This window comes from Eptatretus burgeri, chromosome 11 (genome assembly GCF_056783735.1).
Source record: "Eptatretus burgeri isolate ZD-2024b chromosome 11, Ebu_testis_v1, whole genome shotgun sequence".
Taxonomy (NCBI): domain Eukaryota; kingdom Metazoa; phylum Chordata; class Myxini; order Myxiniformes; family Myxinidae; genus Eptatretus; species Eptatretus burgeri.
The window spans coordinates 55918893-55932812 of record NC_140971.1 but is presented as its reverse complement, the minus strand read 5'-3'; the positions used below and the strand labels follow the sequence as shown (position 1 = coordinate 55932812).

The 13920-nt window shown below is 42.6% G+C and overlaps 1 protein-coding gene across 4 annotated transcripts in view; it reads left to right on the top strand.

Moving 5' to 3' along the window:
• The window catches only part of LOC147017111 (potassium/sodium hyperpolarization-activated cyclic nucleotide-gated channel 2-like), a 94943-nt gene that overhangs the window by 2098 nt on the left and 78925 nt on the right, over window positions 1-13920 (top strand). For all 4 annotated transcript variants that reach the window (XM_085846494.1, XM_085846495.1, XM_085846492.1 and 1 more), the window contains exons 2-3: window positions 6337-6511; window positions 13261-13517. In XM_085846494.1, the coding sequence (XP_085702620.1) occupies window positions 6337-6511; window positions 13261-13517 (432 nt within the window). The remainder of the gene's footprint in view (window positions 1-6336; window positions 6512-13260; window positions 13518-13920) is intronic.

The following is a 13920-nucleotide window of genomic DNA, read 5'->3' as shown; positions in this document are numbered from 1 at the left end:
ATATATATATGTACCTATCTATTGGATGCAGGAAAGTTTTTCTTTATTTACAAAGCAGGATGGCTAGTAACAGGACTCAGGACTCGGAAGCATACCTTACAATATTGTTATGTCTACGCTGGTTAAATTAATTCCCATCCTTGAACCAGTTGTCGTGGACAGGCGGTTTACACCGACCTGGACGGATAGTCGAACAGTTCTACCGTGGAGGTGAACGCACAATCCTTGGAAATTATAGTGCGTGCGGGACAGGAGGCGGCAAAGCATGTACCAGAGGCGTTTAACAGGATGGAACACAAGGGTTTACACTCGAAACCGCAACAAATCGACAGACACAAGCAAATTTAATGAACATCAAATATTTATATTGGAAATAAATCAAAGGGTGATAATAAAAACGTGAGGTAAACTATAGGTAATTTGGATACGTCTCCACACGGACTTAAATACAGATGAGAGGAAAGATAAATTAAATGAAAATCCCCCCTTTTATTCTGGCACTTTGCTGTGTGTCCAGAGATGGCCTTTTAGGGGCCTGGTGCAATTAAACCCACGCCGGAAACCGCACCCAAAATGGCGCCAAGCCGCTCTCTGCGCAGGAAGCGTACGTGAGGTAATTTGTGTGGCGTATTCAACGCCAGGGCCCAGAAACCATCATGCTGCAGCTTCTCATGAATGAATATGCCGACCCCGCTCCTCTCTTATACCAGGTCCACTCACACCGACGGCCCACCTTCCTCCTCGAACATACAACAGGATAACGCCAAATTAATGCTGGGAGATGCACTCCTCTCTCTCTCCTCATAAATGTACAACTTCGCAACTCAGCCGAACAGTAATGGCTAATGTCTTGCTCCAGCACATGGGCAAATTCACACAGCATGAACACGAGAATCGCGAAGCTTTCTTCATCATGTCGAAGAGAAGCCAGCCAGCCAGCGAGACCCTCTTTTTTTTTTTTTTTTTTTTTTTTTTTTTTTCCACCGCCAACCTCACACCAACTATCTCCTCTCCGATCATCCCCTCTTCTCCGACGTCACACCGACCAATCATCAGCCTCGGGGGTGTGACCTGCTGGTCAAAATCCGCGAAGGCGTGGTTTTCACCTGGTCCAGAACTTTCGGCTCTGTTGTTGTTGAAAATGTGGTTCTTTTATTTCCGGTTTTGTGAATGCAAAAATGTAGGAAAAGGTCACGGGGGGGGGGAATCGCATACTTGGAGAAATTGGCCTTAAACCCTTCCTAATTAACACAGCACTACCCCCATGTGGTGACATGTAACAATCTTAAGCTGACAGTTTTCTCCATTTAATTTACATCGAGAAGTCTCCAGCTCGTCCATAGACCATGCTACACTTTACAATCATACCTTCACTATGAGGTTCGTCCACCTATTCCACAATCATAACAATATATATATATATATATATATATATATATATATATATATATATATATATATATATATATATATATATATATATGGCAATTCTATGTATGTATGTACATCTCAAAATCATAGAAAAATTCAAGGTTGGGCTGATCTCCATCAAATTTTGCATACATGTTGGTAGTACCCAGGGTCAAGTCATGGGCAAAATAAATAAATGAATACATAAATAAAAATCCCCCCCCCCCTCCCTGTGAGGAAGGTTGGAGGGGATGGAAGATTTGAGATTTTTCTTCTGTACACATGCCACAATGCAAGTGGTTTACTGACCCCTGCTGTAAATGGGGGGTGGGGGGGGTATGATTAGCCCTGGCACAAAATGTATTTATTATTTTTTTTTTTTTTTTTTTTGTATACCTTGGTCGAGGCTCGTATGAGAGCTAACACACAACTCACAGCAAGGAGGCATGAGACAAGAGGGGCGGGAGTGGAAGGGACAAAACATTGGGGAACAGACACAGGTGAACTGTGGAAGGGAGAGGGATGGGGATGGGACGGGGAACATGGCGAGGGGAAGATGGACATTAAAGGGACTTTCAGGAAGGAAAGCAGGAGAATTGAAGGAAGTGGGCTTGGGTGGATTATCGGGGGTAGAAAAGATCGAGGATTTGGATGGGGGAAGATAAGAGGTGGTGGTGAACAGCTGTTTTGAAAGCCTGGAGGGAAGAATGGGAAAGAATAGAGTGAGGAAGTTTATTCCAAAGGCGGGAAAAAGAGGAATGAAAGAGTGAAGATGAGCAGTGATTCGTGATTTTGGTAGTTTTACCAGAAGGGGGTTGTTGGCGGACCTTGAGCGCCCTGTGGAAATGTGGTTGGGACAAATCACAGAGAGAGCAGGGGGGGCAAGGCTGGAGAGGAGTCGGTAGAAGACAGAAAGACCACCGACCAACCTGCGGTGATTGAGTGAGAGGCCCAAAGACTCAGCTTCATTGCGGGAGATGCCAATGATCTTAAAAGCCCTGGTTTCGACAGCGTGAAGTCGAGAAAGGTGGGAGGCAGGAGCACCAGCCCAGAGGGGAGAGCAGTACTCCATCAGGCTACGGACAAAAGCTTTGTAAGTGGTCAGGAGCTCAAGAGGGCCGAGGAAGGACTTTGCACGACGGAGGATTCCCAGTCGGCGACTGGCTTTTGAGGCAAGGTTGGAAATGTGACTTTCCCAGGAAAGGTCATGGCAGATAGTGAGACCCAGAAGCTTGAAAGAAAAGACTGTGAAAAGAAAAGAAAAGGAGGTATTTGCTCCACCTCCTCCACTATCCCCCCCCTCCTCCCTGGCTGCTCCCAAAGGGTACATGTGTTTCTCATAGTAATACAGAGGAAAGTTTGTACAGGATGGTATTTCCTGTGAAAACTTTCCTTTCCTTGTGCATTGGTATTTCCCATAGTCGTAAATGTTTGGACTGCTGTTGCTGGGAGGACGGTTGCCCCATGGACAGTAGATAGGGTTAAAATATAATTGGATAGGTGAAGGAAATATAAATGGCAGTGAGGTTTATTATTCTGTCTCCAATTTGTTATCATGAGTGGTGTCTTGTCTTTTATATAACTTTTTGCTCTTCCTTCCCCTTACCCGAAGCCGACCCTTCACTTATCTATCCTTTTCCCATTCCAACCCTCTCTTCCGATGTCTCCTTCCTTCATACCCTTTGATAGTTTGCCAATACGTCTAAAAATGACGTATGAATACTAAACGAGGCCCTTTGCACATGCGCTGTGTGTGTTCACGCTTTTTCGGTTCTGCTCGACAGGCACTTTTAACCTGCTGCTGCTAGCATAAAATCTGTGATTCAAATCATCTTTTAAACATCATTTTCAGCAAATAAATGAGAGAGTGGAAATTTCAAAATGGTCAACCATAATTGGGCTGTTCCTGAATGCAAATCAGACTCGCATAAATATAGGAATATGAGAAACATCCTTGATTGAGAGTTGCTGTGGTCATACCATTTACTGTTAGTACATTATAGCATCAGCAGTGGATATAACACACACACACACACACACGGTCGGTCAAACTTTTACCAACAGATGCAAAAATCTTGAATAATTTCTCCTGTGGCTCTGCAGCCGAACCAATAATACTGTCGTGTCGGGGGGGGTGGGTTAGCCCCTACCTAGACGGATAACCGAACAGTTCTCCCTTGGAGGTGAACACATGATCCTTGGAGATAATGGCATGCACGGAAAGGAAGGGCGCCAAAGGCACGCACCACAGGCGCTCACCAGGACATAAGCACGGGGGTTATACTCAAACCCATGACAAATAGATAACACAAGCAATCTTAATAAATGTGGTGTTTCATAACAGAAATCAAATATTCATAATGGAAATAAATCAAAATGGGATAATAATGAAACGTGAGGTAACCTAAATTCCTATTTGAGGCGCCTCTACACGTTTTAATACAGACAAAGGGACAGAATAAATAAAAGAAAAATCCTTCCTTTTTCCCAGCACTTAGCTGTGTGTTCAAAGATGAGTTTCTGGAGCTTGAGGTTTGCCAAACCGCGTCGTCACTGCAGGGGGAAAACACACCCAAAATGATGCCAATCCGCTCTCTCGGCGGGAAGCGTACGGGAGATGGTTCGGACGGTGATATTAAACACCAGGGCTCCGAAACTGCCATGCAGCTTCTTTTCACGATCACACTTGCCGGTGCTGCTCCTCCGAAAAATGGCACTGCCTTCATCCCCGGTGACACAACACGAGGCTTCGAGGCGCGATCTCACACGACCCAGCCGAACAGTCAATGGCTAACCTCTTGCTTCACCACGTGAGCAAATTTGCCTCAGCACAAACACGAGAATCATGTGGAACACACACATCCCTCCACTCCGTTTCCACTGACCCACCTAGTCAGGAGTTTGCACTCCGATCAGGTGCCCGTTTGGTGAGCTAAGAAAGTTCTTCAAGTCTTTCATTGTGCAGAGACAAAGCCCTTTCTCTGAGGTACTTTTCCAAGTACCTTCCAGAAGCTTGTTGAGCCATTCCAAGTAACATCCTTATCCTGGACACACGATCCATTATATTTCACCCTCAACTCTGCAGCTTCCTCGGATTTCTGTGCATACGCATCGAGCATTCTGCGGTGGATTACGTCGTTTTGAAAGTGCCACATTGACAGTCAGGGTTAGTGTTGCACGTTTGTTTCCCAATTAGTGATGATAGCCCCGCATTACAAATCATCCTGATGGAGGTGACCACTCGACGTTCTTGAAATATCTCATTGAACCTCTTCACTCCTTTCTCGAGGCAATGATGCTCTCAGACTGAGCAATGAGACTTCTCTGACTATACTGTAGTCTTGAATTTTGAACAATATCCGTGGGAATGCAAACGAGTCTCTCATGTGGGAATTTTTTTTGCAACTGGAAAGTGGTATCCACTGACATTCGATAAGATAGTGATTAAAAAAAAAAAAAATTATGTTTTTTTTTTTGTTTGGGGGGGGGGGGGTATTTCGAGATTAGTCGAAAATATATCTTTAATTTTTGGTGGGAGTGTCTCTCTCCGAGGCTGCAAACTGTGTTTGTATTGTTTATTGTTACGTGTCGACCTTAGGGCACCGTTGCGAATGCACCGGTAACCTTGAGGGTGCCACGGTAGAAAATAAATAAAGCCACTGATGTGCCCATTGTGTTTTATGGGTTTTATTACTACTTTATTTATTACAGGGTTTATATTACAGGAAATATTTATTACCCTACTGTCTACCTTCAGCACAGTAATACCAATTAAATGTAACACTTAATAATTTTCCTAACGATCCCCAAATTGGATAAGTACAAACGTCACAGACAACAATGTCGCTAGGAGTTCACTCACGACTCTCGATGTGGCAACTTATCTCAAGCAAGCTGATTGTACCTCAAACCCCAGTGGGTTATAAATGGTTGAAAGGTCAGTGGTGAGCACATCAAAAAGATCTAATCCAGACAGAGTGTGTGCACATGATGAATCTGACTGGACAGTCGTGTCTTAAAAGTCCTCAGAACGTCAAGTCCTCGTATCACTGAAGCATTTAGAAGAACCAGAGTCCACAAGTAAAGCTGAATCACAGATAGACGGGAACTCCAAGGTGTAAAGGACAATGTGTTACTGACAGAAGAAGAGAGATTAGAGGAATGGATAAGCCCCGAGGTTATGCATCGGTCAATCGGCCTTTGCCTTCTCTAAAATGGCACGTAGATTACCTGAAATGGCACCAGTGAGGGTATACAAGCTTTAAAATCATCACCGAGATAACAGCAGTGCAATGTCTGACAAGTAATTTAGATGAGTAGATGGAGTTCAGCGAATAATACCTCACAGGGTATGATCTAAGAAGGGAAGCTGAATCTCCATAGACCAATGCACAGTGGGTTGAAGTTGGCCCATAGTGGTCAGGGAATAGGTGAGCCGCTGAACCTGCCCAGGTGAGCCACTGAACCTGCCCAGGTGAGCCGCTGAACCTAACCAGGTTCGCATACAGAAGACCCCCTGATTCCTCCTTCACTGGGTATGTCGGTTTTAAAAATTATTTGCACTGCTTGAAAACGAGCGTGACAGCTCAGGAGAAGTCTCATTGCCACATTCTCCTCGTCTCCCCCATTCCTTTTCCTTCTGTTATCAAACTGTCCTGTTGTTGTTGTTGTTGTTGTTGTTGTTACTTAACAGGAAATTTACCAGCCAATATAGCCTTTGCGGACGCATAATGAAATGTTAAACTGGTCCATAACAGTATGGCCAACAAAATAATATACCATGCTTTAGGATGGTATATTATTTTATACATCTAATAAATGTATTGTTTTGTATTATTTTATACATCATTTATGTATCGGCTTCTTGCCTTTTATACATCATTTATTAACATCTAATAAATGACTTGTTGAATTTACTCTGAACAGGTCTGCTCAAGAATTAATGACACGTGACTCTGGGAAGGCAGCATTTTCACTGAAGGACAATAAAACTGCATCTGCATTGACTCTCCTCCGAATTGGAACTGAGCCACGGTGCTCACCTCATGGCTCGATTGCAGACCGAGCTTTAGAGCAACCACCTCACTTGGCTGAACGGATGGTAAGATGGATTAAAAGACTGATATTTTAACTTCCAATAATGATCTCTATCTGCGAATTAACTCATTTGAAGCTTCAATCTTGCAGCCAATAGTTTTATACAGTATATATGATATGAACTTCATTTGCCAAGAAAGAGGAAAACGTCTTTCATTATAATTGGGACTTTGTTGCAGGAGCAGTGCAGCTGCTTTTGCCAACATCACCATTTTGGGGATATCTGACGTTTCTTCAGGAGAGCATGTGTTGTTCGATGAAGTTGAACATAGCAATACCATGAGTACATGGATGACGAGTTTATTTGTTTTTATTTATTTATTTGCTAATCCTATATTCAAATTTATGATTTGCATGTTGGTGTGTTTATTATGTGTCTGTATTTCATGCAGTGAAATGTTTTCTTTTTAGCAGCGTTTTGCGTAGCGAACGCTGCTCTAAGAGAGCTCGGCGTTGTTCTTGTTCTTGTTCTTGTTCTTGTTGTTCTTGTTCTTGTTCTTCTTCTGAAGAAAAAACCTTTTGGACTCGGCTTTTATATACGGGATCCGGATCTCCTTAAATACTAAGCATCTGTACACATCCTCACATTGAGGGTGCCTTTTGAGAGCGTCTATCATGAACTTTTAAATATATTCGGACATCTGCTTTTAAGTTTCAAAAAGTTCACGTTACTATTTAAAGATTATTCCATTTAATGTATTGTAATTTCGTAAATACACTATTTTCTCGTCATGAATGAAGATCGTCCATGACGGACGTGACGTGACGGCACGTGACGAAATATCGGAAGTTGTTTTTATTTTTTATTTATTTATTCTTCTTCTTCCTCTTGTTCTTCTTCTGGTGAAGACAAAACCTTTAGGACGCTGCTCTTGGACACATTTGTCCTTGTTTTTTTCAATCTCTTACTGCAACTAAAGGCACAACTTTTCATTTGCCTGTGTGTAAAGCAGCAGTATTCATATGTTTACTGCCTTTGCAGGTGGAGGCTCATGGAAGAGCTGGAGCAGGAATAGAATGGAAATGGGGAAACACCAACAGCAGAATAGAAGTGAAAGTGAGATCAATGGAAGGCGGTGAAGGACATGTGGGTGAACAAGCTGCGCAGGAAAGCACGGGTGAAACAGAAAAGGAACAAACTGACTAGCAAATGAAAAGGGGTGAGGGAGAGGGGTAACAATCACAATAACCTGGAAAAATGGAGTGCTTGGGAATGGCATCATTTGGGATAGAAGAGATTAATATGGATGGAGGATGAGCTTATGTCGTGGTGAGCAGTTGTCTTGAAGCCCTGGACGGGAAAATGGGACTAAACAGACTGGGGAAGTTGGTTCCACAGGTGAGAGAAAAGAGGAGCAAATGAATGTAGGTCAGCAGTGAGCCTGGATTTTGTGAGTTCAACAATAAGAGTGTTACTGGAACCCTGCAGAAACCTGGGAGGGACAGAGTCAAGAGAGGGCAGAGGGTGCAAGGCCAAAAAGGATGTGGTAGAATACAGAGAGCCCACCAACCTGCCTGCGATGCGAAAGATACAGGCCTCGACACTCAGCTTCGTCACAAGAGATCCTAATGATTTTGAGGGCCTTGCTTTCCACCGCATCAAGAAGACCAAGATGTGAGGTAGGGGTGCTGATCCAAAGGGGAGAGCAGTACTCCATCAAGCTGCGAATGAAGACCTTGTAGGTTGTCAAAAATTTAGATTGGCTGAGGAAAGACCTTGCACGAAGAAGGATTGGATGCCCAGTCAGTGATTTTCTTTCTCAGCCATTTTAGAAATATGGTCAGCCCAAGAAAGATCATTCGTGATGGTGAGGCCCAAAAGTTTGAGTGACTTCACCTCTTCAACCAATTTTTTTTAAGATCCCAACAAGTTATTTTTCAATATGTTAAACAATTTGCAGGGCAAACATGTTCACAGGAAATGTATACTGCTCGTGTGCTGCCAGACATACAGCACAGCACAGTACAGTAGATACTATTGATACCGTTCAAATTGAAAACCAATATTCTGTCAGATAGTTTACCTGCTTTATATGAGCAGACGTTGACACACAGTATATAAATATTTGTCGAAATGCAATATTTTGGCATCTTTTAATGCAGTGTGGATATTTTGACAAAATCACATCGAACAGTATGCCAGAAGTGCCTTCCTAATGCCAGCAGTCCATTAAAATGCAGACTTAACATGATCATGGAGTATACAGACACCAGTTTATCACACACATGATCATGGAGCATCATCTAAACGACATGAGTTTAGGCTGCCCCTTACTGTGGATCAATTAAACTTGTGCTTGCTGATTTTATTGATTTTCATTTTGGAATATGGTTTCTCACATGCTCCAAGCCAGTGAATACAGCAATCGAGCTTTTGATATTTCTTTTTACTTAAGAAATCGGAGATTCATTCAAAATACCTTTCATCTCCATAGCATGTCGGGCACATTGCTTCACTGTTGTTTATACAGGTTATATCATGCTCTTGGTTTGTGGGACAAAATGGCGGATCATTTTTGCTGGGATGTTACTTCATGGATTTGACACAACTGCCTGCTTTTCCTTATTTACTTGATATGCTACCAGGCTACTCTTTCATGATGATGTTGATTAGTGCCCTTAGGGAAACTTGAGATGCGATGGAGAACAACATTAGCAAATGCCAAAAGCAGGAGAAAGCACTCAGGAAGTGCCATGAGACCCCCCCCCCCCCAAGGCAGAAATCTCACCTGAATTGCCATATTTCAGAAAGGTAAATAATTTGATCATTATTTACTTTCTGGAGATTAACTTTTTCTGCAATACTGAGGTCGAAGGTAAATGTACGGGAAAAGGAGCTGTTGAGCCATTCCAAGTAACATCCTTATCCTGGACACACGATCCATTATATTTCACCCTCAACTCTGCAGCTTCCTCGGATTTCTGTGCATACGCATCGAGCATTCTGCGGTGGATTACGTCGTTTTGAAAGTGCCACATTGACAGTCAGGGTTAGTGTTGCACGTTTGTTTCCCAATTAGTGATGATAGCCCCGCATTACAAATCATCCTGATGGAGGTGACCACTCGACGTTCTTGAAATCTCATTGAACCTCTTCACTCCTTTCTCGAGGCAATGATGCTCTCAGACTGAGCAATGAGACTTCTCTGACTATACTGTAGTCTTGAATTTTGAACAATATCCGTGGGAATGCAAACTTTTTTGCAACTGGAAAGTGGTATCCACTGACATTCGATAAGATAGTGATTAAAAAAAAAAAATAATGTTTTTTTTTTGTTTGGGGGGGGTATTTCGAGATTAGTCGAAAATATATCTTTAATTTTTGGTGGGAGTGTCTCTCTCCGAGGCTGCAAACTGTGTTTGTATTGTTTATTGTTACGTGTCGACCTTAGGGCACCGTTGCGAATGCACCGGTAACCTTGAGGGTGCCACGGTAGAAAATAAATAAAGCCACTGATGTGCCCATTGTGTTTTATGGGTTTTATTACTACTTTATTTATTACAGGGTTTATATTACAGGAAATATTTATTACCCTACTGTCTACCTTCAGCACAGTAATACCAATTAAATGTAACACTTAATAATTTTCCTAACGATCCCCAAATTGGATAAGTACAAACGTCACAGACAACAATGTCGCTAGGAGTTCACTCACGACTCTCGATGTGGCAACTTATCTCAAGCAAGCTGATTGTACCTCAAACCCCAGTGGGTTATAAATGGTTGAAAGGTCAGTGGTGAGCACATCAAAAAGATCTAATCCAGACAGAGTGTGTGCACATGATGAATCTGACTGGACAGTCGCGTCTTAAAAGTCCTCAGAACGTCAAGTCCTCGTATCACTGAAGCATTTAGAAGAACCAGAGTCCACAAGTAAAGCTGAATCACAGATAGACGGGAACTCCAAGGTGTAAAGGACAATGTGTTACTGACAGAAGAAGAGAGATTAGAGGAATGGATAAGCCCCGAGGTTATGCATCGGTCAATCGGCCTTTGCCTTCTCTAAAATGGCACGTAGATTACCTGAAATGGCACCAGTGAGGGTATACAAGCTTTAAAATAATCACCGAGATAACAGCAGTGCAATGTCTGACAAGTAGTTTAGATGAGTAGATGGAGTTCAGCGAATAATACCTCACAGGGTATGATCTAAGAAGGGAAGCTGAATCTCCATAGACCAATGCACAGTGGGTTGAAGTTGGCCCATAGTGGTCAGGGAATAGGTGAGCCGCTGAACCTGCCCAGGTGAGCCACTGAACCTGCCCAGGTGAGCCGCTGAACCTAACCAGGTTCGCATACAGAAGAAACCTGGGAGGGACAGAGTCAAGAGAGGGCAGAGGGTGCAAGGCCAAAAAGGATGTGGTAGAATACAGAGAGCCCACCAACCTGCCTGCGATGCGAAAGATACAGGCCTCGACACTCAGCTTCGTCACAAGAGATCCTAATGATTTTGAGGGCCTTGCTTTCCACCGCATCAAGAAGACCAAGATGTGAGGTAGGGGTGCTGATCCAAAGGGGAGAGCAGTACTCCATCAAGCTGCGAATGAAGACCTTGTAGGTTGTCAAAAATTTAGATTGGCTGAGGAAAGACCTTGCACGAAGAAGGATTGGATGCCCAGTCAGTGATTTTCTTTCTCAGCCATTTTAGAAATATGGTCAGCCCAAGAAAGATCATTCGTGATGGTGAGGCCCAAAAGTTTGAGTGACTTCACCTCTTCAACCAATTTTTTTTAAGATCCCAACAAGTTATTTTTCAATATGTTAAACAATTTGCAGGGCAAACATGTTCACAGGAAATGTATACTGCTCGTGTGCTGCCAGACATACAGCACAGCACAGTACAGTAGATACTATTGATACCGTTCAAATTGAAAACCAATATTCTGTCAGATAGTTTACCTGCTTTATATGAGCAGACGTTGACACACAGTATATAAATATTTGTCGAAATGCAATATTTTGGCATCTTTTAATGCAGTGTGGATATTTTGACAAAATCACATCGAACAGTATGCCAGAAGTGCCTTCCTAATGCCAGCAGTCCATTAAAATGCAGACTTAACATGATCATGGAGTATACAGACACCAGTTTATCACACACATGATCATGGAGCATCATCTAAACGACATGAGTTTAGGCTGCCCCTTACTGTGGATCAATTAAACTTGTGCTTGCTGATTTTATTGATTTTCATTTTGGAATATGGTTTCTCACATGCTCCAAGCCAGTGAATACAGCAATCGAGCTTTTGATATTTCTTTTTACTTAAGAAATCGGAGATTCATTCAAAATACCTTTCATCTCCATAGCATGTCGGGCACATTGCTTCACTGTTGTTTATACAGGTTATATCATGCTCTTGGTTTGTGGGACAAAATGGCGGATCATTTTTGCTGGGATGTTACTTCATGGATTTGACACAACTGCCTGCTTTTCCTTATTTACTTGATATGCTACCAGGCTACTCTTTCATGATGATGTTGATTAGTGCCCTTAGGGAAACTTGAGATGCGATGGAGAACAACATTAGCAAATGCCAAAAGCAGGAGAAAGCACTCAGGAAGTGCCATGAGACCCCCCCCCCCCAAGGCAGAAATCTCACCTGAATTGCCATATTTCAGAAAGGTAAATAATTTGATCATTATTTACTTTCTGGAGATTAACTTTTTCTGCAATACTGAGGTCGAAGGTAAATGTACGGGAAAAGGAGCAAGTGTATTGAAACGCAAAAGAAACTTACCACCTTTTAAACCTTCAAATATCAACAATAACACTGCGTGTAGTAAATGTGTGAACTTATTTGTGGACAATAGTGTCCTCACTGTCAGACAAAACGGTCACGGGTGGTCACTTGAACCTTCAATGGTCACTTCATAGCGCAGCTGTTGAACAACCGTTTTGACTGTCAGTGATTAGCCAAGGGGTACGGGATGATTTTAATGAGCTGCATGTGATGTCTTGATATTGGCTTTAAAAAGGCCAGTGCAAAATGGGAATTTCAATCAACATGCCACGATTGTCAAGGGATCAACAGCAGTGTGCCTTGGGCATACTGCAAGGCGGATTGAGCTACCATGAGGTGGCACGTCGCCTTGGCTGTTCACACCAGACGATATCGGCCCTGGTGGACAGAGACACCCTCCACAACTCTGCAGATGACAGACCTCCATCAGGGAGGCCAAGAGTCACCACTGCAAGGCAGGACAGGCAGATGGTCCTAAGTCAGATAGCTTCAGACATTGAGGACTGAGTGGGACAGAATCCAGCAGCAATCCATTCAAAGACTGGTAGGTTGTATGCGCCGACGATGCACTGCCTGTATCCAAAACAATGGTGGCCACACACGCTATTGAAAGGGGACTGACATTGCACCCTGTGCTGTTCTGTACTGTAGAACAAACTTATGAGATGGTGTATCTTGGTCAAAAACTTGACATGTCATCAATAAAATGCCAATGTTTCAATTAGCAATTGTTGGTTTGTTTTATTTTGAACTGGACAATTTTATTACATTTCAAACAAGTAGTAAGTTTTTCTTTTGCGTTTCAGTATACTTTACTGAATCCACCTATGAAAAAAACCAAAACATGAAAAGGTTTGGTTCAAAAAAGGTTAATTAACCAAATAATGCTACATTAGCCACAGTATGCACTATTTGCTTCCTCCTGGCCTAATAGGTCTGAATTTCCTGTGATTCTAGATTCCATATGTTCAACTCATCTCATGCAATTCTTGTTCCTGTGTCTCGCAGGATTCTGCTGCTTGTGCAGGCTCTGGGAAGGCAGACAGTGGGGATGGGGTTTCTGGGCTAGACGAGGGCACAGTAATGATGCCGGATGAACAAGTCAGCCAGACAAGCTTCATGCAGCAGCAGTTTAGCACTTTGCTGTTGCCTGGACTCAACAAATTCTCTCTGCGGATGTTTGGCAGTCAGAAGGCAGTGGAACGAGAGCAAGAACGAGTCAAATCTGCTGGCTTCTGGATCATACACCCTTACAGTGACTTCAGGTTTTTTGCATTGCACTTGTGACATGCATACAGAAGCAGAAATACTGCATTGTAAGAACGTTTTTACACTTCGGATCATCATCCATATTGACACCTTCATTGTCTTTTGCACATCCATTATTATTATTATAATAAGATATCCTTTTTTTTTCCTTTGGGCTCTGGGATTATGCATGTTCTTACTTCTTTAACTTTACTCTGATGCATATTAGTGGTAGAAAGTCTTTTTTGGAGGTGGTGATATTTAAAGTAAGATCAAGGGCCTGAACTGAAGACTAATAAAATATTCTTCAGTCCAGGCCCTTGATCTGATAGTCTGAACATTGCACATCGAACATCAGCATGTTTTGTGATCTTTATGGTGTAAACATAAAGATATCTTACTACACTTTACCACATCTTT